General features: G+C 42.5%; 2 protein-coding genes across 13 annotated transcripts in view; one reads left to right on the forward strand and one right to left on the reverse strand.

Annotated features, from left to right (window-relative positions):
* The first annotated feature begins 267 nt into the window (after window positions 1-267).
* alms1 (ALMS1 centrosome and basal body associated protein) lies at window positions 268-13,460 on the forward strand. The gene is made up of 18 exons (XM_004539908.4): window positions 268-373; window positions 1,578-1,710; window positions 2,046-2,157; window positions 2,263-4,120; window positions 4,228-4,387; window positions 4,557-5,726; window positions 5,951-6,066; window positions 6,474-7,572; window positions 7,674-7,793; window positions 8,738-8,893; window positions 9,125-10,086; window positions 10,415-10,532; window positions 10,829-11,008; window positions 11,962-12,206; window positions 12,384-12,549; window positions 12,733-12,790; window positions 12,899-12,998; window positions 13,211-13,460. The coding sequence occupies exons 1-18, from the start codon at window positions 359-361 to the stop codon at window positions 13,253-13,255; spliced, it is 6,813 nt and encodes a 2,270-aa protein (XP_004539965.2). The 5' UTR covers window positions 268-358; the 3' UTR covers window positions 13,256-13,460.
* Window positions 13,461-13,526: 66 nt separating this feature from the next.
* dctn1b (dynactin 1b) overlaps window positions 13,527-26,576 on the reverse strand; it is a 32,978-nt gene continuing 19,928 nt past the window's right edge. For 5 of the 12 annotated variants that reach the window (XM_076877451.1, XM_076877452.1, XM_076877449.1 and 2 more), the window contains 25 exons: window positions 26,192-26,212; window positions 24,767-24,937; window positions 24,063-24,086; window positions 23,386-23,583; window positions 22,768-22,972; window positions 22,487-22,565; window positions 22,224-22,383; window positions 21,998-22,102; window positions 21,286-21,477; window positions 21,059-21,175; window positions 20,767-20,919; window positions 20,519-20,679; window positions 20,159-20,327; window positions 19,836-19,904; window positions 19,444-19,656; window positions 19,131-19,292; window positions 18,565-18,696; window positions 18,333-18,461; window positions 17,933-18,075; window positions 17,697-17,863; window positions 16,694-16,821; window positions 16,226-16,409; window positions 15,769-15,842; window positions 15,537-15,626; window positions 13,527-15,389 (listed from right to left, as the gene is read on the reverse strand). In XM_076877451.1, the coding sequence (XP_076733566.1) occupies window positions 15,252-15,389; window positions 15,537-15,626; window positions 15,769-15,842; window positions 16,226-16,409; window positions 16,694-16,821; window positions 17,697-17,863; window positions 17,933-18,075; window positions 18,333-18,461; window positions 18,565-18,696; window positions 19,131-19,292; window positions 19,444-19,656; window positions 19,836-19,904; window positions 20,159-20,327; window positions 20,519-20,679; window positions 20,767-20,919; window positions 21,059-21,175; window positions 21,286-21,477; window positions 21,998-22,102; window positions 22,224-22,383; window positions 22,487-22,565; window positions 22,768-22,972; window positions 23,386-23,583; window positions 24,063-24,086; window positions 24,767-24,937; window positions 26,192-26,212 (3,384 nt within the window). In that variant the 3' untranslated portion in view covers window positions 13,527-15,251. The remainder of the gene's footprint in view (window positions 15,390-15,536; window positions 15,627-15,768; window positions 15,843-16,225; window positions 16,410-16,693; window positions 16,822-17,696; window positions 17,864-17,932; window positions 18,076-18,332; window positions 18,462-18,564; window positions 18,697-19,130; window positions 19,293-19,443; window positions 19,657-19,835; window positions 19,905-20,158; window positions 20,328-20,518; window positions 20,680-20,766; window positions 20,920-21,058; window positions 21,176-21,285; window positions 21,478-21,997; window positions 22,103-22,223; window positions 22,384-22,486; window positions 22,566-22,767; window positions 22,973-23,385; window positions 23,584-24,062; window positions 24,087-24,766; window positions 24,938-26,191; window positions 26,213-26,576) is intronic. The other 7 variants (XM_076877453.1, XM_076877450.1, XM_076877448.1 and 4 more) reach the window with 4 other exon arrangements.

The raw sequence follows: 26,576 nt of genomic DNA on the forward strand, positions 1-26,576 counted from the left end.
ACATGTATCAGGAGCATGTCTTCATTCCTGAGTGCTGTAAAACAAGACCCAACTATACAAAGTTCGGAGATACTGGACATCAATCTAAAAGTGAGCTCGTCTGTCTGTGGATCAGTGGAGGGAATGGGACTTTTTCACGAATATAAATTACGACTGAAAGAATCAAAAGGAGGCAGTAAGATAACATAAGGAGATGTAAAGTGCCAAGTGCCAACACCACAGAAGAAGAAGAACGTCCCTTGCTGAGGAGCTTGTATTTCCTAGCAACGCCCCTTGTTGCTAGGAAAAGGTGGAGGCGCGCTCGTTGTGGCGGACTGTCAGCAGTAACAACAACAACAACAACAACAAAAACGACAGCATGGAACCTCCAGAGGTAATTTGCACGATTGCAGCTTGTCTTCTGGTGTGATAATATTGGAACTCGTGGTTCGGGAGCCTTTAAAGTAATTCTCAAGGCGGGAAATGTGAATATAATCACAGTGTTGGCGATATTAGTAGCTAGCTGGCTAGCTAGCTAAATGCTAACCGCTTTGCTAACTAGCATTTAACGTTACCCAAGTCTCTCCAGTATAATGTTCCTTGTTCCATGTCCAGTTGCAACAAACGTAAAGAATATGCACATTAGTCAATGGTTAGTCTTTTGAGTTACACCAGGTTAAATGTAACCTGTTGCTTCTAGTTTGTCAGTCCATTTAGTCTGTTAGTTATAAATAAATCACTTTGATGACTAAATGCTGCTAATGTGCCGACTCGAAAAACCGCAGATTTGTTTATAAAATTAACTGAGATAGAGATGTTAGATTACAATAATGCTTTGTTTATATAGTTTTAAAAAAACCAAAAAAAACACAGACTTGCTATGAGGATCATTACAGTCTGTAGCTATCCACCATCATTTCTAAAAGGAAGAACTCCAAAAATTTTACGAATGAAGAAACGAGGAGAAGAGCGTGTTCTTTATCCAAAATAGAAGAGTGTCGATAATTGTATTATGTACTGAGATGATCAGCAACAATACTCAGGTAAACTGCGGTGTTTAAATGATGCTCATTTGGTAAGAAAGGACCCACCTGAAACCAAACCAAACAACGTTTTTCTCGTCTTATTTTGTCCCGTTTGGGTGAGCCCGTTGCAGACTTTGGTTTCAGTTTCTTGCTTTCCTGTGATACCAAAGGCACGTGGTCTGGTCTTGCTGTCCTACCGTAGCTTATTTGTTAAAGGTTTCATGTATTGTACATCTTCTGCATACTTTGGTTGTAACAAACACTTGTTTGAGTTGCTGTTGCCTTCCTATCAGCTCAAATCAGTCTGGGAATTTTCCTCTGACTTCTGACTGACAACAGTGTAATACTGGTGTAATCAAACTGGAATCAGAGCTGCATGGGATGAATGTATGAACTTTCTGCTTTCCACTTTGCTCATCAAGTAACAGACGTTTTTCTCAACAGACATTGGCTTGTCTCAAGCAGAGTTATTGATTGCTCAGTTTCGTTTGATGCCCTCAAACCACCATGTAGTAATGCGGGACCTCCTGTAAATGAAATGCTGCCAGAATTAAAGTGTGATTCTTTTCACAGAGGAGGGCAGCATCTCCTGAGTTGACAGCAGATGAAGATGTGAGCCGTTCTGCTGGACAAACACACATAAGCCAACTAGGAACACAAAGACATTCTGAACTTCAGCAGCCAAGAACACCTGCTCTACAGTTAGGTATGGATATTAACACAGTAATGATTGTAGATTGCAATGCTATCAGTATATTAAACCCCTATTTCCTCTGCATGATACATTTGGTAGATTTGGTATAGACAAAGTAGAGTTTGCAGATTGTATACTACTGGAGTGTCAGCAGAGCTTTAATCTCTTCATCTTTTGCAAGTGTCTCAGCCCACTTAACTCTGACTTTGTCATCAAACAGATTTTGTTTGATGTATGATTTATTCATGACAACAGGAGGCTGCCAACACTGATGGGTCTTACCATAGTTTTATGTTAGATTGCTGCTTTTTTTAATTTGTGTGTGTTCATTCTGCACTTTCTGTTAGATGTTCAGGACAGTAACATGTCTCCAGCCCTTTCCCTATTACCTGGAGTTGATCACAACCTCACTGAGTTTTCTTTATTACAACAAAGTGAGACAGAATTTGCCCCTCTAAGGTAAGAAAAAAAAGTCATCTTAATCGCTTGCTCTGTGTGCATAGTTTTCTACATATTGTGTGAATGTATAACATGTAGATGGATAATTATTATTTACGTTTTAAGGGCATACCCTGATGTTTCCATGGCTTCAGAGCGGTTTCAGTTTTTATCCCAGGATCACACCACTTGTACCTCTGAGCGTGGCTCATTATCCCAGCACCCATTGGCCCAGGCAAGCATCCTTTCTGAAGAAGGAGAAAGCAGCTGCTGCTCCCTCTCTCAGCACAGTCTATCACCAGGGGAGCAAAGTAAACGAGAGGAAAGGGTTCATCCCCCAGTGATTGTCATTGATATGAGTAGCAGAGAGAAGGACCTAGAGACCTTGATTAAACCTGGAGCAAAGCTAGAAGGAGAACCTGTTGAAGATGAGACTTTCTTTCTGAGTAAGAATATACCTGCTCAGCATCTTCTGAAGCTCCTGCAGAAAGATGTTGGGATGCTTAGCAGCAATAGCAGTGCTACTTCCTCTGCCTCTGAAACCTCTGTGAAGAGAACAGAGCCTTCTACAGAAGAGTCTAAAAGTACTGAGGTTTGTGAACTGACCACTCAGCAAACTACTGATGTAAGAGAACACCCTCCAGGTGAAGTCTCTTTTCCCCAGCAGCAGACACAACAGCAGCACAAAGTTTCAGATCCTGACCAACCACAAACAGTGTTATCTGAAGTGTCTAACATCACTGTGGGTTCCCGCAGTACTCAGCCTGATGAGAGTAGTGAAATGTTACATAGAGAGCTGCTCTCTGAAGTAGAGAAACGCAGCAGGATTGAAGCTGAATCCAAAAACAAACAGCAAAAACGTCCTACGCCACCTGGTCCATCTCTCACACCTAATCTCAAACAGATGTCTGAGGGGAAGCCAAGTGCGAGTAGAACAAATGTGGTTGGTATGCAATGGACAGGGCCATTTTCAACAGGTGTTGAACGGGTTTGCAGAGAGCAAGACCTCTGGTCCTCAGGAAACCATACAGGGTTGGATGGCTCCTACCTGGGTTTTCTTCCACAGTCTCAGTCCACTCCAGGGATTTTTAATGCCCCAACCAAATCCAGTGTTAAGGATAAATTGGGGCACCTTTCCTCCATTGAATCTAGTAAAGAGAACTCTTATCAGTCAGTCACAAAAATTTCTCAACAACCAGCTTTTCCTGTAGTTTGCACCCATAACACAAACACAGCCACTCAGTGCCAAGAGGATGCTGCCTCTGCAAAAGTCCAGTCCCTCCCAAGTCTAAACTATATGCAGAAAGTAGATGCGTGGAGGGCAAATCAGAGTTCAGGCAAGGTGTCTTTGTTTGATAGACTGTCACTGCAGGGATTTTCTAGCATCCCCTCTAAACAGAAAGGTTATGACGCAGTATCTGGCAGCCTGAATGAACTGGTTAGTCAGAAGATTAGGAGTTTACAGCAGCCTCTTGTTTCAGGTGCTGCCACACAGACCTCCTCAACAGCACCTTCTGGCTATTCTTCTCCAAGAAGAACGGAGGCAGTGGGCAGTGCTCTTGCTGATGAGGAGAACACGGGGTCTGCAGTACCACCCTCTGCCTCACCCCTAGGCAGGTCACAGTCTCACTCTTCTCTTAGCACAGTTGTGATGTCAGTTCAAAAAGATCAGCAGATCGACAGCCCTTCAGAAAGAGACAAGAGTCAAAACCAGGATGATGATGCTCATCATCATGATCAAACCAATACAATTCAAACCTCACATCTCACAAGCCTCGGTCACTTCAGTGATGTGTCACTTGATCGAGACTTGACACTTTCGAGTTCTCAAGATAGTTGCAGCGGAGTAAAGTTAGGAACTTCCATTGGGACGTCATCTGTTGTCAGCCTAGAAATTGATAACTACGTACCCTCGTGGACTTCAAAACTGTCAACACCACCTCTCCCCAAGCCTCGAGAGCTCAACATTGATGAACGAATTCCGGTAAATTTAAAAAAAAAAAAAAAAAAAAAAACAACCTGGGAAAAATACTCTATGTTTAGACTTACACTTTATTATCTGGTCTTCTCTCTGTTTTTTTTTTTTTCCAGTTGTATCTTCGTAACTTGGGTATAGACCAGTCTCCATCTACAATCCTGACTCCGTTTGTGCCCAGGGGACCAATCAGAGAGCCTGAATTCTCTCCCACTGAGTTCTGCACAATTAAAGGATCTACTGGAACCCCAACTAAAAGCACTCAACCCTCCGAGGGTATCTAACCTCAACAATTACTATTACAGGTTTACTTTTATGAAAAGCTGTTGAGATTTTAAAAATTCCTCAGGCAATGAAAATATGGTCATATATCCTGTTCACACACCCATTTAAGTACCCAAATTTGAGGGGTTTTACAGTTTGAAATATGGTATTGTGTTTTCAGGTGGCAGTCCCCACAAAGAGGAGTTTTCCCAGTCCAGCATTCTGTCAGTAGACTCCAGCATATCCATACCGTTCAGCCTGGACAGTCTCTGTCCAGCGGCAACTATCCCAGAGCAGGCCAGGTGGACTTCTCCTACATCACATACAGAAGCTAGACAGAGTAAACACAAACTGGCACCTTACACCTCACCCAATAAAAACACTCGTTCTTCCATACCGCAGCCTTGCCAACAGCAGAAGGACAGCAGTTTAAGCAGCAGTGGGGGAATCAGCCAGGTAGAAGACAAATTTAACCCTGACATGCCACCAGCTGTCAAGGAGAGGCACAGAGAAAGAAGCTTGGAGTTGCTTTTACAAACGAGTCGTAGTGCAGATCAAAGTGCAGAAGATTCTTTCGTTAGCTCCAAGGCCTTGTTGGAAATCCGTAAACTGGTCTCTCATACAGAGACCATAATGTCCACTGGGTCTTCTGCGGCTTCCTCAACCTCCCCCATTAGCCCCCGTCTTCTCCCCGATCAGGACATATCCCCATTACTGAAGAAGAAAACCAGCAGACTTGAGGATTTGTCCTCGTCCTCTACAACTGGAGACCAAAGAACATGTTCCTCACTGCTTTGGACCAGATCCTCCTCTGACTCCATGCTGACCTCAGAGAAGATGAGGGAAAGCTCTTTTGGTCAGAAAGGTGTAAATCGATCGTTGCAATCTGATTATTTATCCACACAAGCTGTTTTTACTGCACCAACCAAAGTGGCATACAAAACACCACAAGATAGCAATGTTAATGGTGCAGGGATGTCACTTGTCCTCTCCAAATCAGCCTTCCGGACAGAGCCTGAGGGCTGCAGTGCTGCACCTCCTGACAAAGCCCCCACACAGCCGGTGGCCATCAAACCTCCACCAGCTGTGAGTACACAAGAGCTCACTTCTACGCCTACAGATTCAGTTGATGTCCCAGAGGAGGAGGAGGAAAACACTCCCTCTGAAGGTGCTTCACAGAGCAGGTCCTCCTCACCCATCCTCAAGGATGCTGATCAAGGAGTGATGAGTGATGGGAGCTGTGAAAGCTCACTGACAGCCAGAGTGGCCAAGTTGCTGCAGAGTGAATCTCCATCCACCATGGTCTCCAGTACACCGAGCATTTCAGACCAAGAGGAGAGCAAAGCTAGAGGTAAAACAATTAACATACACTCATGAATGAGTTTCTTACATCTAAGGTTTTAACATTTTAGATAATTTCAAAAATTCACCTGCCGCACTGACCACTAGCTGCACAACTTGACCCTTCAAATTTGTTTAGATTTGATCTAGTTTAAATTGTGATCCTATTTAAATTGTAGCTTAAGACATCAAAGACGTCTTTGTCAGATGAAAAAGCGTGTCTTAATGTTGCAGAATGGATTAAGCTGAAGCTATCAGGACAGCAGTGTGAGCCTCTGCAGCTGGACGAAGAAGATAGAAGGCGGATAGAAGAGATCAAGCGAGAACTGCTGTTAAAAAATCCCATAAAGGTAATTATTATAAGAACGACTCTTAATTACTGCACTTTACAAAGTAGGCAACCGCCGTATGTAATTTGTAGCAATGTACTTAAATATAGTGAATTATAAAATGTAAATACGTACGTTTGTATGCATTTTAAACTAAATTTGTGTAAACGTTTATTTATCATCTGCTAAACGTGTCTGGACAGCTCTCATACTCAAGGTAACTGGTGTGTTGCAGGACTGCTGTGGGCAAATGTTAATTTGTTGTAGACAAATTATAATAATAATAAAACTGTCACCAGTTATGGTTCACATGCAGGTTTGCAGTGCAAAAATATTTGATGTGTGGTGAATGAAGAACACGTATAACACCAACAATGTCCTTTCCTGGTCTCCCTATTTGACACAGACTTGTTTTTTGCCTATTTCAGAGCCAGTTCAGTACAGATACAGAGAGCAGTGTAGCATCCAGTGTTAAAATCTCGAGGGAGCTTGATCCATCTCAATCTGCGGAGACGTTTGCTGTTCCTAGGGATGCTATAAATGAGCCAATCCAGCTGCTGCACAGCCTGAGTAGGACCACCCGCGACTCCAGGACACTGCTACAAACTGCTCTTCAGTCAGACCTAGAAGCTCGAGTGTGTGAAATTGCTGCCAGAGAAGGAGTGACGCTTCCTACTAAAAAACCTCAGGTCTTCACATCCATCACTATCGCCACCCACAGAAGCTCCACCTCCCCCTCAAATTCCACTTCCCCACCTCCCATCAGCCCAGCCCCAGAGCCCCTCCGCCTGACCGAGCTCTCATCAGGAGCCGTCAGAACCACAACAACAGACAGGCAACTGACTGAAGAGCATGGGGTTGATTTACTACAAACAACAACCAGGGAACAATCATCAGTGCATGGACCTAGTAACAGTTTGCACAGCACGAATCAAAATGTGACTCAGTCTGCACCAGCCAATCAGAAGAGGCAAGACACTGAGGGAGGCCAGTTTGAAGAGCCGCTTCCTCCCTCACAGGGTTTAGATAAAGTAGATGTGACTGTCAGATACAACAGCACACAGTCATTCAGGCCAGATAGTAAGTTATCTGCTTCTGGTATGGGTGTTAGTCATGCTTTAGATCAGGCCACAGGCTCATCTGTAGTTGAAACCTCCGCCCATACAGGTCACAGCTCACATGTCGATCTCACTCTGCCCCCCAAAGCTACAGATCCCAGCTTCACCTCTATAGTCTACTCCAGTCAGGCTGATGTAATCTCAAGGCTGCCACCTAATGAATGTCTCAGGGGGACAAATTCTTTATCAGCCGCCAGCAGTCCGGATGAAGGTGTCGGTTTGTCCAGTCCACCTGAGTGGTGCGACACCAGAGAGCCATCACGACAGCGGCTGCCTGAAAGATCCAACAGCTCTACTGTTTTTAAAACTGTTGTGCCTCAGGAGAGGATGACCACCACGTCTGCACAGCCCTTTACACCACGTGAAAGATCTGAAATTTCAACAAGACCCTTTAACACCGAAACCCCAGGTAGTTTTTTTTTTCCCTTTTTTAATTGTCTGTAATTTCAGCAATAATAAATTTCAGTCATAATACCAACTGATTCCAACTGCATCTCCCTCCTACTTCAGTGCCTGTCCTGCTGCCTTATAAACCTCATGGCAGTGAGGAGGTCTTCTATGTCCCTCACATAGAGGCTGATCTCTCCTCCACAGAGGCATCTGACACCACCATGGAGAGCACCCACACAGGTACATTTATCACAGATTTTTTTTTCTTTTTCAGCCTTGTTCCCATATTGCTGTGCTGAAGTGTCACAAGATGAGGATTTTAACATCTGCAGTTCAGCTCGCAGCTTGTAGTCTGTTCACACTGTTAGATCTTAAACCACAGTTTCATACCTGGTGAGTTTAGGGTGGTTTTTTTCTTTTCTTTGAACAAAATTCAATTCAATTCAATTTTATTTATATAGCGCCAAATCACAACATAAGTCGCCTCAAGGCGCTTCATAGATACAGAGAAAAACCCAACAATCATATGACCCCCTATGAGCAAGCACTTTGGCAACAGTGGGGAGGAAAAACTCCCTTTTAACAGGAAGAAACCTCCGGCAGAACCAGGCTCAGGGAGGGGCGGCCATCTGCTGCGACCGGTTGGGGTGAGAGAAGGAAGACAGGATAAAAGACATGCTGTGGAAGAGAGACAGAGGTTAATAACAGATATGATTCAATGCAGAGAGGTCTGTTAATATATATTATTAATAAAATATATTATTTATGTCTATAACGTGAATTTTTGGGGCCATCTTTAATGCTTTCGTAAATCACACTGCAAGCTGTAAAACATGTTCAAAGGATTAGAAATAAGAATTCAGAGGCATGCTGGGAATTGAATTGTGAGCTCTCATTTCTCCTGTGCTTGAATGGGTAGCAGCTGGTTCTTTGTAATGTACACCAAGCAGCACATTAATTATTCATGTTCAGGGGCTGGGTGAAACAAAGGCAGGGCTGAGACCCTGAGACGACAAGCGCAGGCTGTCCCTGAACATCTTTTCAAAATATTTACCCAAAATATTTCGCTTACTTTTTTTAACTGGTTTTTTTTGTTGTTGTTTTGCTTTTACAAGAAGAATAGTCGTGTTTTGCTCTGAATGCCACTCCTCATGAGATAACAGAGAGTATTGAATTCTAACTAGGCTCAGACGACGCCGTGCCTCCTCACTTTAGCAGTGACGTCCTCGGGAACAAGGACCCAGGGTTGGACCGCGGAGTGACCATCAGACACACAGAGGGCATCTACAGCAAGAGGCTGAAAACTGCCAACTTGACCATGGAAGAAAATAGGAAGAGAGGTAACCTGAACACGACGCATGCATATTCACACTGGATACCTCCTTTATTTCTTTGGTTTGATTCTGAAACATTATGTTACTAGTATGTGGAAAAAAGGTAATCATGTGAGTTCATTAATTTTTTTGAAGTTGCTGTAAATGTTAAGTTGGACAGTTTTGTGTCTGAAAACTAGCTGGTTCTTGGTGTCCTGTTACTGTGTGTAATTTTTCTGTGTGTGTGTCCCCTGACAGATGCCTCTACAACATCGAATAAAAGCTTGCAGACTGTGAGCCAAAGACTAAAGCCTTCTTCTCAGGTTTCTGTCACTTTTATCGAGGAATCGTTACTGAGGAATCAAGAAACCTTCAAGAGAGACCAGGGGACCAGCCCAATCCAGTTCACCCAACACCATCAAAGCGAGTCTCACCCTGAGAGGTTTCAGCCGTTTATTTCTGAAATGGACTACGGTAAAGGAAACAATCACTGGGTCCAAACCTCTGAGCCTCAGACAGGAAGCGAGCAGCAGAGGGGTTCTGAGCACCCTCTGGACCAGTTGTGGCAAAAGTTCTGCGATCAGTGGACCACGGAGGAGTTGCATCCCAGCAGTGACAGAGAAGCATCACTTCTGGAGCGTTTAGAGCACCTTTCTCGCCTTATTCAAAGTGCAAGGGGATTTAATGTGTGTGATGCACAGAAGGTGACTGGTTATCATCCAGAACAGGAGAGGAGGAGAGAGGATGTGTCAAAGAGGAAGAAAGAAATAAAGCAGACTTTGGGGGAGATTAAGAGGAGTGTAGGAGGTGAAGTCAGAGAAGATGGGAGTAAATTAAGAGGACAGAGAAAAACTGAATCTCCCATTCAACTGAGCTTTCGTGTTGATGAAACCTGCCGGTCTACAGAGGATGGCAGCCATGCCTCCCTCACCTCCAGCTTCTCCCACAGCTCCTCCCCGAGCCAGTACGCCTCTCCCAGAGACAGACATGTGTTGGAGACCCTGTCTACCACGTCTGGCTCCATGTCCACTGTGGACACAGCCCGACTGATCCGAGTCTTTGGCCCCCACAAAGTACAGCACCTGAAAAGCGCCCCAAGCCTCAGTAAACTGTACAACACCATCAACAAGCAAAAAGAAGAGAGGAAGGACAGTGGAGGAAGAAACAGAAAGCCTCCTCACGCCTCTGCACTGTCAGTGACAACCAGCACTGATCAGTCGGTATGTATATCTGCGTGCTGCTGAGTAAGAGATTATTAAACCGATCTTAAGGAATGTTCTCTAATCTGTAAAGCAAAAGTAAACACTAGAGATGGTTGTGTTTCAGTAGATCAGCAAGTTCTGAAATACTTTGACTAGCCCATCTGGTTTGAATTTCAGCGAGTCATTTTGACCATCTCCACATGCCTAAAAGCACAAAGTTGTTGCCATATAATTGACTAATTAGATATTTACAATAATGAGTAGTTGAACATTACCTAACAAAGTGGCAGGTGAGTGAAAAATTATAACTTTTTATAACATTTGATGTTACTGTATTCGTCTTCAGGTTGCTGCTGACTCTGTATCGTCGACCAGCACTTACAGCGTCCCTTCACACCACGGGCCTTCCCGGAGTCTGCCGGGTAGGAAGGCCATTAAACTGGTGAACAAAAGAATCCAGGCAGGTCAGAGAAGACGCATGTCCCACTGATTCATCAGATTTAGTTAAAATTGTGATATACAAGAACATTCTGGTCCTTTTTGTAAAGGTTTATTGGCACCAGCTGCTGGTGCTGTAAAATCTTTGTGAAATAGTCTGTGCTAAGATTACATTTCTGTTAAAATTCCTTGGCATAAAATGTATTCATTTGTGTTTGTCACGCTTTTAAGGCTTTCTCCTGAAAATAAGGCAGGAGTGTTTTTTAACACGAGTGAAGCACATGTGATGGAGTTAATATACATTCAGTCCAAATTCACACAGGTGACCTGGAGATTGTTCATAACGGGACTCGACGACACACCAGAGATGTTGGAACCACGTTCCCTTCCCCGGGAGGAGCTAGAGCTTTCAAGCAGATCTCGTTGTCTTCGTCCAGCGTAGTGAGAGAAAGAGGAGGGCGGAGGAGGAGCAAGAGAACCCCACCAAAGCCTTACCCTAAAGGTTTGTAAACTAGCAACGATTTGTAGCTAGGGGTGGGTATCGTTTAGGTTTTATCGATACCGGTGTCAAACCAGTACTTTTGAAACGGTGCCGGTGCTTAAAGAATGGAGAACACAAACTTTGTCCAAAAACCTCTCATGTTTAGCTGTTTTCTACTTTTTCTTTGGTCATTTTAGCCTTTTTGGCCAGGGTGAAGAGAGTATCTGCCATCAAACAAGAAGACAGCCGCATGTAACTACGACGGTGTTTGCTAGTTCACCTTACGTGCATTAATGTAATAACGTGGTTAGCCTACTCAACGTAAAATACACACGAACAACATTAAGCTACTCACGCAGAGAAGAACGGCTGCTGCTGCATCATCATCCATCATCATTTCTGCTACACTGGCAGGGCTAGGGACCAGGACTCTCGTCTTCGGGTTCTTGGGGGATGTTGCTAACTCCGGGTCCGATAACAGGTGCACACCCCACACCTGCACTCGGTGTGAGGTCTTGCAGCAAGTTATCAAATACGGTGCATTTTTCGGCTTTTAAAAATAACGCTATGCTTCGCCAGGTGTTTCATCAGATTCGAGGTGTTACCTCCTTTGCACAGTATCACCTTAAAGCACTTGTTGCAGGCTGCTGAGTTTGCATCTTTTGCTGTGAAGTACAGCCAGACTTTGACCGCTTCGCCTTGGACATTTTTAATCTGTAGCTCTGCTCTAAAAGAACGTATGTACCTGGGCCCGCCTACTACGCTTGCAAGGGTAAAATGATTGGCTAGAATTAAAAGTGTACGGCATCTCAGGGAAAAAAATCTCAGGAAATGTGCGCTGCTTTTCGGTCTGGTTACTACCGTTTATGTTAGAACCGGTGCCCATCCCTGTTTGTAGCTAACTATAAATTTTCATTTTCTAAATTAAATCCCTGTTTTATTCTTGGTTAAATTTTTTCTGTGGGCTTTTTCAGCCGTTTCATGGTTCATCTCTGCTGACGGCCTGCTGTCAGAGGCAAGGAAGGAGAACCAGCCGGAGGAAGAGAGACCAAACATCGCCTGGTTTGAACCGTACAGCAGAATCAACCCATGGAGACAGCCGCTCAGACAGAGACAAGTGCATGAGGACACAAACAAACATCACTCTGAGCCTGAACTGGAGCCGGAGCCTGATCCTAAACACATGATGTCTTCTGGTCCAGCATACATGTCACTTCAGGTTAGCTTATATTCCTCTTTAGAGAATTATAGTCGTAGGAATTGTATGAAAAGATTTGAATTTCAGACGTGTAACTTACCTACTTAAAGGCTTCTATCATGGGTGTCAGCAAGATAAACTTTACCATCATAATACCAATTAAAAAGGTAACACTGTCGGTTTCCTGTTACTTTGCAGGAGGCCTTGGAGATGCATCGTCCAGAGTTTATTTCCCGGTCCATGCAGAGGGTGAATCGTCTGTTTCTGCAGGTGGAGGAGAGGAAGCTACAAGCTGCTTTAATCCAAGAGAGGGGGGATCTATTTAACCACCCAGGAGGAGCTGGGAGGCTGCCAAGGCCTGCAGGTACCAAACAGCGGAGGGGATGGATGCTGCTCAAAGAACTTTTAGTTTACTGAGCTGATAATCTGTCCACTTGTCCTTCTTATATCCAGTAAATGTTACCTGAGGGACTATAAGGTCTTTTTTGATTTAGCTTAGAGAGTTATTCAGTTAGTTTTTAATTATGGTTTGTTTCTCTCTCTGAAGGCGCTGCTCTGCTCCAGAGGGCCGTTCCCAGGAAGGAGATGATCCAGAGGTCCAAACAGTAAGCTGCTGTTATGATTCATTTTATGTGACGACATCAGAACCATAACTGTACCTCACACAGTATCAGTGTCAGTCTATCTTCTACTGAACACTGTCTCTCCGTCAGGATATACGAGAATCTGCCAGAGGTGCAGAGGAGGAGAGAGGAGGAACGAAGGAAAGCAGAGTATCACACTTACCGACTGAATGCACAACTTTTCAACAAGGTACAAACACCTTTTGTCATTCATGTGTCCGTGCTTCGAGCACTCCAATTACATGTTCCTATAAATAAGCCTCACGCGCTCAAATTAGAAGAAAGTTGTGTGTTAAAGCAGTTTGTATGATTGAAACCACAGATGTCTTTAAGACTGCTTGCTGTGTCAAACTGTAACGTTGTGTGAATCGAATCAATGACTGTGTTTTGTGTCTCTTTTAGAGAATCACAAACAGACTCCTGGGCAGAAGATCAGCGTGGCAATAATCAGAACAAGAGACTGGATATTGAAATCAACGACGTGAAACTATTTTTTACACTTTTAATGTACATATTTTTAATTTAAAGATTATGTTGAAATTAGAATTACATTTAAATGGAAACATCTCTGATGTTTTTGTTTGTTTGTTTTTAAGGTCAAATTCGCAACTAGAAAATGTTTTTATGTTAAAATAAACAAAATTTGAACAAATTTACATGTTTTAGATGTAAATTATTGTTTTTGCTTAACCCACAGTAGATTCAAGACGGTGAAATGCTTGTTTTAATGTCTTTATTGATCAGTTATTGGTTGTGCATGAGCAAGAAGCCACACAAGGAAAAAGGTAAGACAAGCTGCAGTTTCAGTACATCAGCTGCTCACTGAGAGCACAGATAAATATTACAACCAATAAATAAGAGATGTCTGCATTTCCCTCTTTAACTACAGTTACTTAGATTCCCATTAATAAATAAAACTTCAAGTTATGACAGCACTGTAAACAAAACAGTCTATTAGACAAATTAATAATAAATTAAAAGCTCCTTGAAAATCAAACATGGCAGATGTGAAGAGAAGAAAAACAAAGACTCTTTGGCAAAGATGTTGCTTTGCTTAAACAGTGTTTGGTTGAAACAAATTGAAAATAAGGCAGGTGACTGATCTTTACCAAAAGGCTCTCTGCAGGTTTAAGGCTCGGACAAAGTTTACAAAATCTACAGCAACGGGAAGCTCGGCAGAACACAAGCAATGCAGTCGAATATCACCAGTGCGACCAGTGTGTCATTTATACCAAGCCAATAAAGTACACAGTTACAGGTTACACCAAAAGTGTAGTATATGTGAAATCATTTAAACCATGTAATGCTCTGGCTAAAGTGCAGCCAGATTGTGTGTAAATCTGCAGAAGAATTTCAGGAAAACCACTGAGCTTAATGTTTTTGTTTTATTTTTCTGTTCTGTGCAGCCAGCAAAGCCACAGAGGTAAACACTAAAACCCTCAGTTTGTATTTAACTTCAGAAGGCTCAGTATTTAAATTAAATGTGCAAAAAAAACCCAAAAAAACCGTGTCAATGCCCGCTCACTTAAACTGGCAAATCCATCATTTCAGTGCTCCTTTCCTTTTACAGCAATGTTCTTAAAACGGAGAACGTCACTGTGACACCTCATGAAAGTTTATAGCACAGGCTCATGATTCTTCACATCTCGTTAGGCAATAACTGCAAACGGGAAATATGAAACAACATCCAATGTTCTGGCCAAATATAAACCACACCAGGGTGCAGGAGGAGGCTGGCTCATTTTCTACTACATAGATTTGGTGAATCTGGGCAGCATGCAAGAGCATTGTCGCTTGTATCTCTGTTTTTCTGGCCATAAAACAAAATCTAGACGTAAATTACAAGGATGGCATCACAATCTCATCATCCAGGTTCCAATTTACAGCCAGCAAGGCCTCAGTCAAATGCAGAGTTGCCTGAAACAAGTCACATGTGCAAAGATGTGCAGTCTGATTTTGGCTGTGTGAAAAAACAGAACAGTCGTCCTCTTTAGCCTCTGACCTGGACTGAAAGTAATCACTAGTAGTTAATCTCCCCAGTTATTTTCTCAGTTCTTTTAAAATGTCTTAAAATAGGAATAATTACAATAAATGTTTTTCAAGCCATCAGTGTAGATTCCACTGATATTCAAATAACACATGAAAACCCTCGACATTTAAAAACGCTAAAAATCTGAGGAAGACTTCTCAGTCTTCAAAACTTAATGTGACAATGACTAACACAGTTGCCAATAAGCTGCTTGTCAGTCGACTAACAAATTCAGACTTCTATATTTCTACGTTTTAGCCTTCACCTGTGCACTTTGATGCCAGAGCTGCAGGTTGTAATCTCATAGCTAATAACCTAAAAAGCCTCCTGGTTTGACTTGTTTGGCCCTGGAGAAAAAGCTGATGGTGGTGGAGTGTTTTGGTGCGGCTGGCGGGAAGGCGGGGCATGTGATGTTTAGGTCCGCAGCAGACTGTGAACTCGCCAAAGCTCCGACTGTGACAGGACGAGGCGGTGGACCTGCTCCTGACCGCGGGGACACGGCACCATGACCCTTCCCACCAGCACAGTGTCACCCTTCTTCTCCTCCTTCACCTAAACACAGAAAAGCAGTCGGCTTTAGAACTTTAAATTCACAAGTATTTGTACCCTGTTGCTACTGTGAGACCTCCAAAAGCTTTCATTCATCCACCTCCAAGTCAAAACAGAGCTTTACCAGAGTGCATGGACCAGCAGACTTACCTTAACAAATGAGGTCGAAGGGAACGTGGCGAAATCAGATGAGACTCGGGCTCCGGGCTGCAGGTTGACGACATGTTCTGCTACCTCGTCCTGACAGAAGCAGAAGAGATGAAGACTAAGGTGAGTACTTCAAGTTCAGCATCAGCTTGAACAGTAATGTTTTAATGTAACTTTTGTGCATTTTTATCAGCTTATTCTCTCTGTGCTTCACAGCTTTGTGTTTTATTTGCACCTTCAGTCTGTCCAGAGTGTCATTCAGGGACTGCAGTCTAGCTGTCTGTTCCAGAAGCTGAGCACCAGGGGTCACTGCAGGGCAAAAACAAAATGAGAAAATCTCTGAAATCAGTGCCCAACAATCAGTTCTAAATATTTGCACATGATTTCTGGTGTAATTAAGTTAAGATCATCCAGGATTCTATAGATTTAGCAGACAACACAAACAATACAAGGCAAATATTATGAAGACTTCCTGTTACCTAACCTGCTTTAGCCTACAGAAATGGGAAAATGCCAGTTTAATCAAAATAATTACTCTTGGTGGTGAGATATCAGGTAGGAGAACATTTTAGTTTTCTTTGCACATTAATTCTTCACTCAGCTAAAAGTTATTCAGTCTAACTGTGCTGCTTTTGACACTGTCGTGTCAAATATTTATGAATTCCTTTCCTCGAGGAAGAAATGTCACATACCAGGAGATTTTCCAGTGATGTCCACCACCTTGACATTGGCACTCATTTGCAGCAGTGTCTCAAGGAGCTGATCGGTCTTACGGTAGAGGGCGCTGGAGAGCACTTCAGGACGTCCGTCTTTGGAGGGAAGCTTGGTCACATTGAGAGGAGGCAGAGAGGCGAGCTGAGCACGCATCTTCTCAGCCTGTTGGAGAACACATGTTGATGGTGAATAAAAATAATCCATCTAATTTTAGGTGTGGTGATCTTAACTCAAAAAGCCTCAAACCATGTGGAAGTCGAAGTAAAATCTCAGCTTTGAAAATCTACAAGTTTGGTTTTTTTTTTTAACCATATTTGTTGTGTTTAATGAAGGAATAATTTCACTCTTCAGTTATTTGTGTAGCCTCTGCAGGTTCTTTGACCTCTAAAGTGTGACTTCACTGTTGCATCCGTCGCATGCTGAGGTGGTGGAGAGGCATTCGTTACCTTCAGCCTGTTGTTCTCGTTCTTCAGGTGTTTGATGCAGAGCCTCTGAGCTTCGATCTGCTGAGTCAGCAGAGGTGAGTCGATCACTTGAACGCCCGATCCAGAGCCGACACCTGACACCATGTTTGCTGTGAACGATAACAGGAACGCCTTATGAGTATTTGAGTGCAGCCAAAACTTTATTTAAACCTGAATGTTGGCAGTATTTTCACATTCGTTTGACCCTCTGACCACAGCTTTGCACTCTCGTCTTTAACATTGAGTTCTGATGAAAAAGTAAATAATCCTCTTGCATGCTAGAGGTGCACGGCGGTGGAAGCAAAAATACATTTGACTTTTTATTCCACTGCATTTACTTGGCAGATGCCATTCCTGTGCATTCTGACTGACTTGCATACAAACATATGCATAAATAATAAGCAGATGTCCTTAAAGACATGGGAGGGATATGGTGTGCATGCCAAAACAATGCATATACACAAAAATGAGTTCCTACAAGGTTTACTAAGACTTTTAGATACTGAGTACAACACAAACAATATGATGCTGTTTGATCCACCGTCAGATTATTTATTTCAATTTAATTCAAAGCTCTTTCTTGTGCTACAACGTCCTGGTTTAGTGGTATTATTATTTGTAGTGACACATGCATGTCATGTTTAACTCCTCTCATATCATGCGAGTGAACCACTAAAGGTAAAAAAATAAAATAAATAAGCATGCATCATCACATCAGATGCCAATAGAAGCAAGTAGATACCTTTTTGTTCCTCTGAAGAATGAGTAGGTGAAAATAAGAGGAATTAAAGCAGAGTTATACGGAGAGAAGAATCATTGGTTGTTGAGGAAAGGTATTAAACTGGAGTTAAAATAATGATATATAACCACAAAATTCAGTATCAATCCTGCAGTGTGATTATCAGGTAGGTTAGTTAAAGTGGGAATTTATCTATTACCAGAGAACCACCAAACTAAGAGCATGTTATGCAGCTGCTTCACTCACCTCCGGCCATTCCTGTGACAATGGAAGCGATTCCTGACGGCCCGGTTCCTCTCAGCCCATCGATGGTCATCTTTGATTGGCTGTTGATTCTCTGCTTCAGTTCGGCCTTCTCTGCCTCAAGCTGATCGATGTCGGCCTGCAGAGCGTCCATCGTCTCCTCGAACTCTCTGCAGAGGAGAGGACAACATCACACAATTGTAGATCTCAGTAATCTACAGACGTGTTCTTATTCTTACTTCTCCTTCTTCTTCAGCAGAGTCTGGGCTTCATCCAGTCGAGTCTGGATCTTCTCAACACGTTCGTCTGCATCTTTGGATGAACTGTCCAGCTTCTTTTCTAGCAGACTGAGACGCACGTTCGCCTCGCTCAGCTCTTCTCCCTGAAAAAGCACACATACCCCCCTAAATCAAAACACTGTGTCTCTGCAGAATTTGTGACTTTTCTTCAGATATTTTGGAGCAGATTCCCTCAGTGTGTACAGATGTGAACGTTGACCAGTTCAGAAAACACGATTACACAATAAACTCCAGATACATACCTATCATTTCAGCTGCATGAGCTCTAACCTGACAAAAGATTCGGCAGTTCTGTGTTTTTAATGTTTTTATTCACAGTGAATTTGCTGCTTCTCTCTACCTTGATCTTGAGAGACTTCTTCAGCTCCTTGATGACCGTCTCTCTGTCCTCCAGCTTCAAGCCGAGTCCTTCTGCATCTGTGATTTCTGCTCGAAGAGCTGCCGCTCGCACATCTACTGGCGGAGGGTTCTGGAAGAAAAACGGAGTAATATGAAAATAATATTCTGGGTTCACAAAGCCAGAACTAAAATACCGACACACCTTCACAGTGGCCCCAGACTGAGCTAATTACCTTGTTTTGAGGCTTCTCTGAGTCATACTCTCCCTCCTGCATAGCAGTCGCCATCTTGTTCATGGTTGCTATGACGATGCTACAGGACTGTCGCAGATACTCGTAGGGGTTGGCACCCTGGGATCCATAGATCTGAAAACGAAAGTATGATTGTCCAGGAGGCTGTCAAAACAGTTGTCCATAAACATGCTCAGACACACAACAAAAGTCAAAGTGCATGAACTCCTCGATTAGCAGGTGAGACTTTTATAATAGTTTCCGTTACATAAACACTTTCTCAGCTCACATTGAGTTCATTCAAAAAATTGCTGGCTTGCAAAATTTCCAATAATTCCTGCTGCAAGATGACTTCTAATGGAAACTGTTGTCACTGTGTCACTGCATTGTTTTTAATTCATTTAATTGAAATATTCTGCTATAAAAGAATTTTTGCACCTAAATCAATATTACTTTTTGTTGTCAGCCACAATTCTGAATTACAAATGACTCTAAGCAGTGTCCTGGACATACGTCTCAGTCAGGTCACTTGGCCTTTATTAATTAAGTACTAATGTAATGTAATGTACTTGTTCTCCAGCTTTGAACGCCACGTCCTCCAGTTTGACGGCCGACAGCCCCTCCTGTTCACCGAGAGGTGACATCATCTGAGCTCCGGCTGCTGCCACTTCTTGCAGGACTGCCACCACCCAGGTCAGGTGTTTCCTGCAGTCTGAAAGGGTGTCTGACACCTGTTGGGTAAAAAGGTAAAAACGAACATGAAATGAAAAAAAGATTTAAAATTTTTTTATTTTTTTTACTGTGACTTTCACCATAGATCTGGGGTTCTTGTTGTTTTGGGGTTTTTTTTTTTTAACTTGATGGTTTGGTCACTATGGTTACCTGCTGTCCGAAGCTAAGTGCCGCTGGGATGCCGGGCGCGTCAGTTCCAGGCATTCTGCGACGGATCTTCTTGCAGAACTGCCTGATGTCACTACAGGATGTCTCCAGATCCTTCAGCAGCACGGCGAGATCGGCTTTTTCCTGACCCGCGTGCAGGAATGCCCGCAGACGACCCACCTCCACAGCCATGCAGTCCAAGGCACTCTGGGTAAACTGCACATGAACATAAGCCACGCGTAACCAGTGAAGTCTATTTTCTTTAGGCAGCAGAAACAGAAGCATCTTAATAAAAATACATGAAAAAAGATTGAAACAAAGCTGGATTGAGGGCCGATGGGGTTTATAAACCTCCTACAGATTCCTCGGAGACTGCAGGTGATGTCGATACTCACTCTGATGTGATCAGCGAGCTGCATGGTGCAGTCCTCATTCTGATCTGCCAGGTGGATGCTGTACAGATGCTGAAAAAGGACAAATATCATTAAACAAGCAGTAGGAGTATAAATTGCATGTTTTCATCATAATGCAAATGAATTTTGTAATACAATATAGAAAAATATACCATAATATATTGAAAATGTATTATAGTATAAAAATAAATAATATAAATATAATGAAAATAAGGCAGAATATTAGACATTAAATACTTTATGTTTTAATAAAACACAGTTATATTAAACTGCAGTAATCACGCATTACGTTTGTTTGTGTGTACCTGATAATATTTAATGGCCTTGGTGAGCGGCTCCACATTGACCGTCTCATCCAGCTGGTCTTTGTGCAGCAGGTCAATAAGGAAGTCCAGAGATCGCTCATGGACGCTCATCTCTGGGTACAGAGAGCCGATCTTCTTATAGACCTCCACGCTGCACTGAGACAGAGCTCTGACAAGCACAAGAAGAGCGTATGGAGGAGTTACTCTAATGATAAGCAACCCCTGAAAAAATTCTTTATTTGGAAGCAGTGAAACAGCGTCCGGCACAGCCAGGACATTAACACTGAAAATACAGTTACAACTTAAAAAACTGATAGAATAGTTGTTAATCTTTAGTTTAGAGTCTGTGGTGAAACTTACTGCTCATATTTGTGCAGCGTGGCCTGCAGCAGACTGAGCGAGTAGACGAGACCACCCGCGAAGCTCAGCTGCTCACCCAAAGCTCCCTTCAAGCCGGCTCGCTCCACACAGTTTTCATTCAGGTCAAATTTCTCCTGTGCCTGTTTGCTGATCAGCTCGGCCTAAAAGACATGTAAACAGTTACAAAAACATATTTAAACCTCACGAAGAGCAAGTCTCCAGTTTCTAAAAGATGCAGTGGCTTTTACCTTGCAGATGAGTCTGGGGATGAGCAACAACACCAGGATGCAGTCGTGGTCTCCACCGTGACGGAGGAAGGACTCTGGCATGAAGGAGGTCAGAAGAGAAACGTGTCTGTTGGCCTGACCCACCTCCATCTTCCTCAGCTCCATCTCAATAGCCTAAAACATACACAGACATTAGAAGTTTTGTTTAGCTCCAAAGTTAAAATCAGAAGTTTTGATTTAAAACCTGTAAACACGTGAAAAGAGGATGAGAGCTACTTATTATTCAGACCAAAACCCTGTGATTGTTTCTGACCTTGGCGTAGGCCTTCGTCTCTGCAAATTTAATCTTGAAATCAAACATCTCTGCTGGCGGCTGCTGCTGCAGCTCTGCTGAGGCTTCCTGCTGGCTGGTCAGCTCTCTGTTCACCTCCTGCAGCAAACACATGAGAACAATCGTGACTGACTGACTGTAGGACACCAACACGTGATTAACAGGTTAGATGTGAAAACACATTTTACATATTTCCTCTACATGTTTACCTGTAGGTGAGCTGTGAGCTCGCGGTACTTCTTGATGGTCTGCTGGTAATCGGCTACGGTCTCCTGTGCGGCTTCGACTCGTTTCTCTGCCTCTCGGACTCTCGCTGCTCCCAGATCCAGCATCTCCCTCAGCTCCAGCTCCGTCTCTCTGGCGTTCTCCTGCAGCTCGTCGTTCATCTCATTTATAGCTTCCTGCACAAAGGAGATGTGCACACAAACAATCAGGGCCACCTTCTTTTTTTGAATTTGATTTTTGAAATCTGTCTCTGTTTTTCTAGATCAATTAATTCTTGTGGGATAATAATGAGATTTTGCAGCTTGTATAAACTCATGTTTTGTTTATTCTTGGAAAAAACAACGTTCTTTAATGACAGGCACAAGACAGACGAGTTTCTTGTGTAGGATCATATGATCATTGTTCTAGGTCAGTGCACACCAAAGGAGCACTTTAATCCAACAAAAGCTGCAGTGATGACAAACACCAGATGGCTCCAAATGCATATTAATGACCCCGGCCCCATATTATTAATGAAATGAGTCAGCAAACAGCAATACTTCAATTTTTTCAGACCTTATTACTATGAATGTATGCAGGTAGGCCAGTCTGAGCAGTAAAACGAGATAGTGAGAAATAAATCAGAGTGTTTATGGACTGAAAATCACTTTGGGATTTTTTTTTTAGCCATGTTTGTTCTGGGCGATTGTCACTCACCAGATCTGTGACTGTCTCTCTCAGCTCTCTGACTTTCTCCTCCAGGTCCAAGTTCCTCTCTGTCAGAGTCTCCACCATCTCCTCTGCGCCTAAGGCTGCATCCACCTGAAACAGAGCACATGTTGTTTTTCTGCTGTTATCCATCCCACGAATTAAAAGATCACAGGCCTGGGGGGAGCTACCTTTCACTTCCTCTACATACAGCTGAGTCATAAGGTCCACTGACCTGCTCTTTCAGCTCATCGATGGTCTTTTCTGCCGCTTTCATCTCCTCCTGCAGTTTCTCCTTCTGGCTTCTCAAACAGTCAAGTTCCACGTTCTTCTTCTCCATCTGCTTCTGCAACTTCACGTGTTCCTGCTTCTCTGACGCAGACAGGTCACGCATCCTGGACACAAAAACACGCATCAGTGTTTTGGAGCTTGTAAAGTTCTGAATTAAAGTTCAGTTCAGTATAATTGTGGCTTTCATGAAGACATCAGCGGACCTACCTGACCAGAGCTTCCTTCAACCTGCTGTTCTGCTCCTCCAGCTGTTTCACATGGTAACTGGAGGCGGCACCATCTGAGCCTGACAGAAACCCAAAAACAATACAAAAAAGAAAAGCTCGTCATTAAAGCTTGCAAACTTTTCACTCTAAATTGATGTTCATTTTACATACTTTAAAACCCAGACTCAAACTTCAGTATTTGTATTGATTGTTCATGTCCTGATTTAACAGAAATGAGGCCTGGGTACAACATCTGCAATGATAAAATCAGCTCTTCAGTACCTTTCTCCTCAATCTCATGCTTGAGGATCTCCAGGTCCATGGTGAGCTCATCCACTTTCTCCTTGAGGGAATCCACCTCCAGCTGCAGAGACTCTGCTCTCTCCTCAGCCATCTCCTTATCCAGCGTCGCCATCTCGATGGCGTCCGCTGTGTCCGACATTTCCTCCATATAACGCTCCTTTGCCTCCAGAGCTTCTTTAGCCTCCTACACACAGAAAAGCTTAGTTTCAACAAAGTATTACATAACTGCATGTTATTTAAACTGCATGCAAATCGTATACTTTTCCCCTTATTCCCCTTTAATAATAATTTTACAGAAAGTAAGAAGGTATGTGGCAGCCAGGTGCTGTTAATCAAACACACTGTGAACACTTCACCAAAATAAATAAATAATCTGCAATAAAGGTTGAGATGAGTTTAGGCCCAATAATCTCAAAACCTACAGACTTAAATTAAGAGTAATTAATAAGATTTTTAAATTTGTAGTTCATTGGAAGCTAAGGAAGGAATGCAATTGCTGGATAGTTTTTGTTAGCAGTCAACTGCTGCTTTTTAACACTTTTTCAGCTGAGCCTGAGCATCTACACTCCCCTCCCTCCTCCATCTGTGGCTCCTTACCCTCTTGGCCTCCTTGAGCTGCTTCTGCAGTTCGGCCTGCTGCTCTTGCATCTTGGTCTTCCACTCCTGCAGCTGCTCCAGCTGGATCTTGTGCTTCTCCAGCTCCTTCAGTTTTGCTTTGTCCTCCGTGCGCTTCATCTTCAGGGTCTCCAGCTTCTCCTCCAGATCCTTCACTTGATTACGCAGCGCCTCCTCTTCCTGGGTAACAGTTATATGGACAAGATGAAGGGGAAAAGTGAGATTTAAATAAACACATATTAGAGGAAACTCTCTAAAACACAAAAGGAGGATTCAAACTTCCATTTTCTTTTCTTTTTATGAATCATTTCTCTTTAATGATTCTTCAGAGTGAAGACCGAAAGCAGTGAATCAGGTTTAAAGTCTTGTGTTAGAAGCACTTACGCATTAAATATTAAACCTGCAGAAAATTCACCTGTGGAGAGAAAACACACGCACACACACACATGCTGTATTACACATCCAGTGTGCACACACAGATAATCACACTCCTCTAAACACTCTCTGAATCCTGTGATAAACGTGCAGCAGAGACAATCACTGCACACACACAGGTTAAAAAAGGAGCCACGCCTCAGCTGATTAAAACGTTAGTGAGAGCAGAACAACACTTCAATACTTCAAGTGCAGAAACATCACATCACACCACCTCGCTGCACCTGTGTTTCCATAGTGACATCTTCCTGAGGGGACAAAATACCAATTAGACTGATTATTCCGACTTTAACATTTCATTTAAAAAAAACAAAAAAAAAAAACAACACACTCAGAAGGCGATTTTTACAAAAGGTTGATGTGATAATCTCTGATGTTTAAATACAACTTAATATGCAAAAGAAAACGAGAGACACAGATAAAATCTTGGTGTTGATTTGTTATCAGCACATTAACAGGCAGATAATTCACAAAAACAAAGGTAAATTCTGTCACGTTGCCTAAAAAGCGTTTCAGGCCTTCGGCTCTCGTTCTGACTCTGCTGGATGATGTCAACACAAAGTGACAGCTGGGTCAAAAAATACACTTAAATTTAGAGGAGAGATACTGACAACGTTGTCACATCTGATTTTACTCCTTCGCTGGGCTTGTGTGGGTTATACTCAGAGTCCACTGACTGTGGTGGTACATTAAATCCTGCTAAACAAAATGTATGAATGAATTAATGTGACTATGGGTAGTGCCTTTTTAAGCAGGCTTTGCTCATTCGCATAAATACTTGTTGTGGACTAAGTGCTGCCACAGAAGCTTCCTTCATAATGGGTCAATAAGCATTCAAAGAAAAGAAAAATGTATAGATAAACAGTAAAACACATCAGATCTGTCCAACGCAGGGTGAATAGAACTTCTGATCCAGACACACACTGACCTTGCTGGGGATGGGAGCTGGAGGGTTTCCAGGGGAGTGGAGGGTGGGGATGACCGGAGCAGCCAGGGGGGTCTGTGCCGGCGTGCTGGGCTCGCTGCTGCTCATCTCCCCAGCAGAGGCTGAAGCCGAGCCAGACGCGGCCCCCTTCCCTCCTGCAGGTCGGCTGGGCTGCTGAAGGAATCGAGAAAAAAGTCCAATCAACAACAAGAATTACATTTTTTTTTTTTAAAAGAGAGAAACACTTTGCAAAAAGCAGCTAAGAGTAAATCATTTTTGAGTGGATGAGGCCAAAAAAGGTGTCCCTCTGCAAGCTGACTGCATTTAATTATTGTAGTTGGGGTTTTTTTGGCTTGACAGCTGTGATTCAGGATGTGGTGTCTACAAGCAACATGAGAAGAAGCACCATGAGAAATGTTAATAGCTGCATCTGACTGAGTTACAGTGCTGTGGAAAAGTCTTCCCTCATTTCTTTATATTTTCTTTCCAAGGATCCCGATTAAACAGGACAACTTTTAAACTGTACCATTAAGCACATTGTTACTAACAGACTGCAAAAAAAATGTATAGCTCAATAAAATAAATATGTTGAAGAATAAAACATGGTCATAACAACACGGTCTTTAAAATTGTACGAACTCTGCCATAGATGCTGCATTTTCTTTCATGTTTGTGCATGATTTAATTAATCACTGCACCTCTTTCTCTTTCCAAGCGAAATGTAAAGACATTGGGTAAAGTTCACCACTTTTGCACTGTGCTCTTAATTTAACTCAACTTTGGGGCTGGATTTAGCTTCTCTATAAAATCACCTACATCAAAATAATTGTTAAATTATTTATCATTACATTTTTTTATTCTACTAGCTGAGACCTGAACATCTGTATAATATTAAATGTCTATACAGTATATTAACAGATATTTGATTATTCATGCTCATTGTTTTGTTAGCTTCAGACCTTAAAAAGAGAATTTCAGTTTATCTAAAAATTGACTGAGTTGTTTATTAGCTGTTGTAAATTTCCCAAAGAAATATACAAATGGGCCCTTCTTCAGTAGAACTCAATAGTGACCTCAGACACAATTAAGACCTTAAAATAGAGAAAACAAATACCGATGTAATACTAAATGAGAAGTGCTAAAAATATATGAAAAAAGGTGTGCAGCAGATGGAAAGCAATAAGAAATAAAGCAAACTTTAGATGAATAAATGTAGTGTTGACATAAACATAAGATGTTTTAAAAAGTGTAAAATCTGTAAGATTAAAGTGGACCATCTTTTATGCTTTTGAACAAAAATATGATTCGTGTTATGAGTTATGTGCATAAATCTGATCTGCCTCGTGAAGTGAAAATAATAATCGCATGTTCAAATAACGCAGGCTGACAAAAGGTGGAAACCCTGATGATGTTGAAGACTGGGCTCACCTTTGGCCTTCTGGCCGTGGTCTGAAGAAGAGGAGAGGAAGCAGGTAAAGGTCAAAGGGCAGCAGGAGGAGAGGAGGGAAGGGAAGGAAACAAACAACCAGGGTTAGTAATTCAAGGCAAAGTCATAGTAAAGAAAGATTCCAAAAAAATAAAAAGTAAGAATGAGTGGATGAAGCTGATATGACTTTAGGCCATTGTTGAATATTTGCTGCTTCACTCACAGTTGAAACCCTGTTAATGTATTCTTCTTGACAAGACGCCCCTACTTATATTACTATCATCTATCATAATAACATCTACACAGATCTCTGCTCTGTTTCTCTAATGATCTTTATTGTCTTAACTCATCTCTGGGCCTCATCTCATCCACCCATATGACCACAGT

The sequence above is a fragment of the Maylandia zebra genome, linkage group LG19 (genome assembly GCF_041146795.1).
Source record: "Maylandia zebra isolate NMK-2024a linkage group LG19, Mzebra_GT3a, whole genome shotgun sequence".
Taxonomy (NCBI): Eukaryota; Metazoa; Chordata; class Actinopteri; order Cichliformes; family Cichlidae; genus Maylandia; species Maylandia zebra.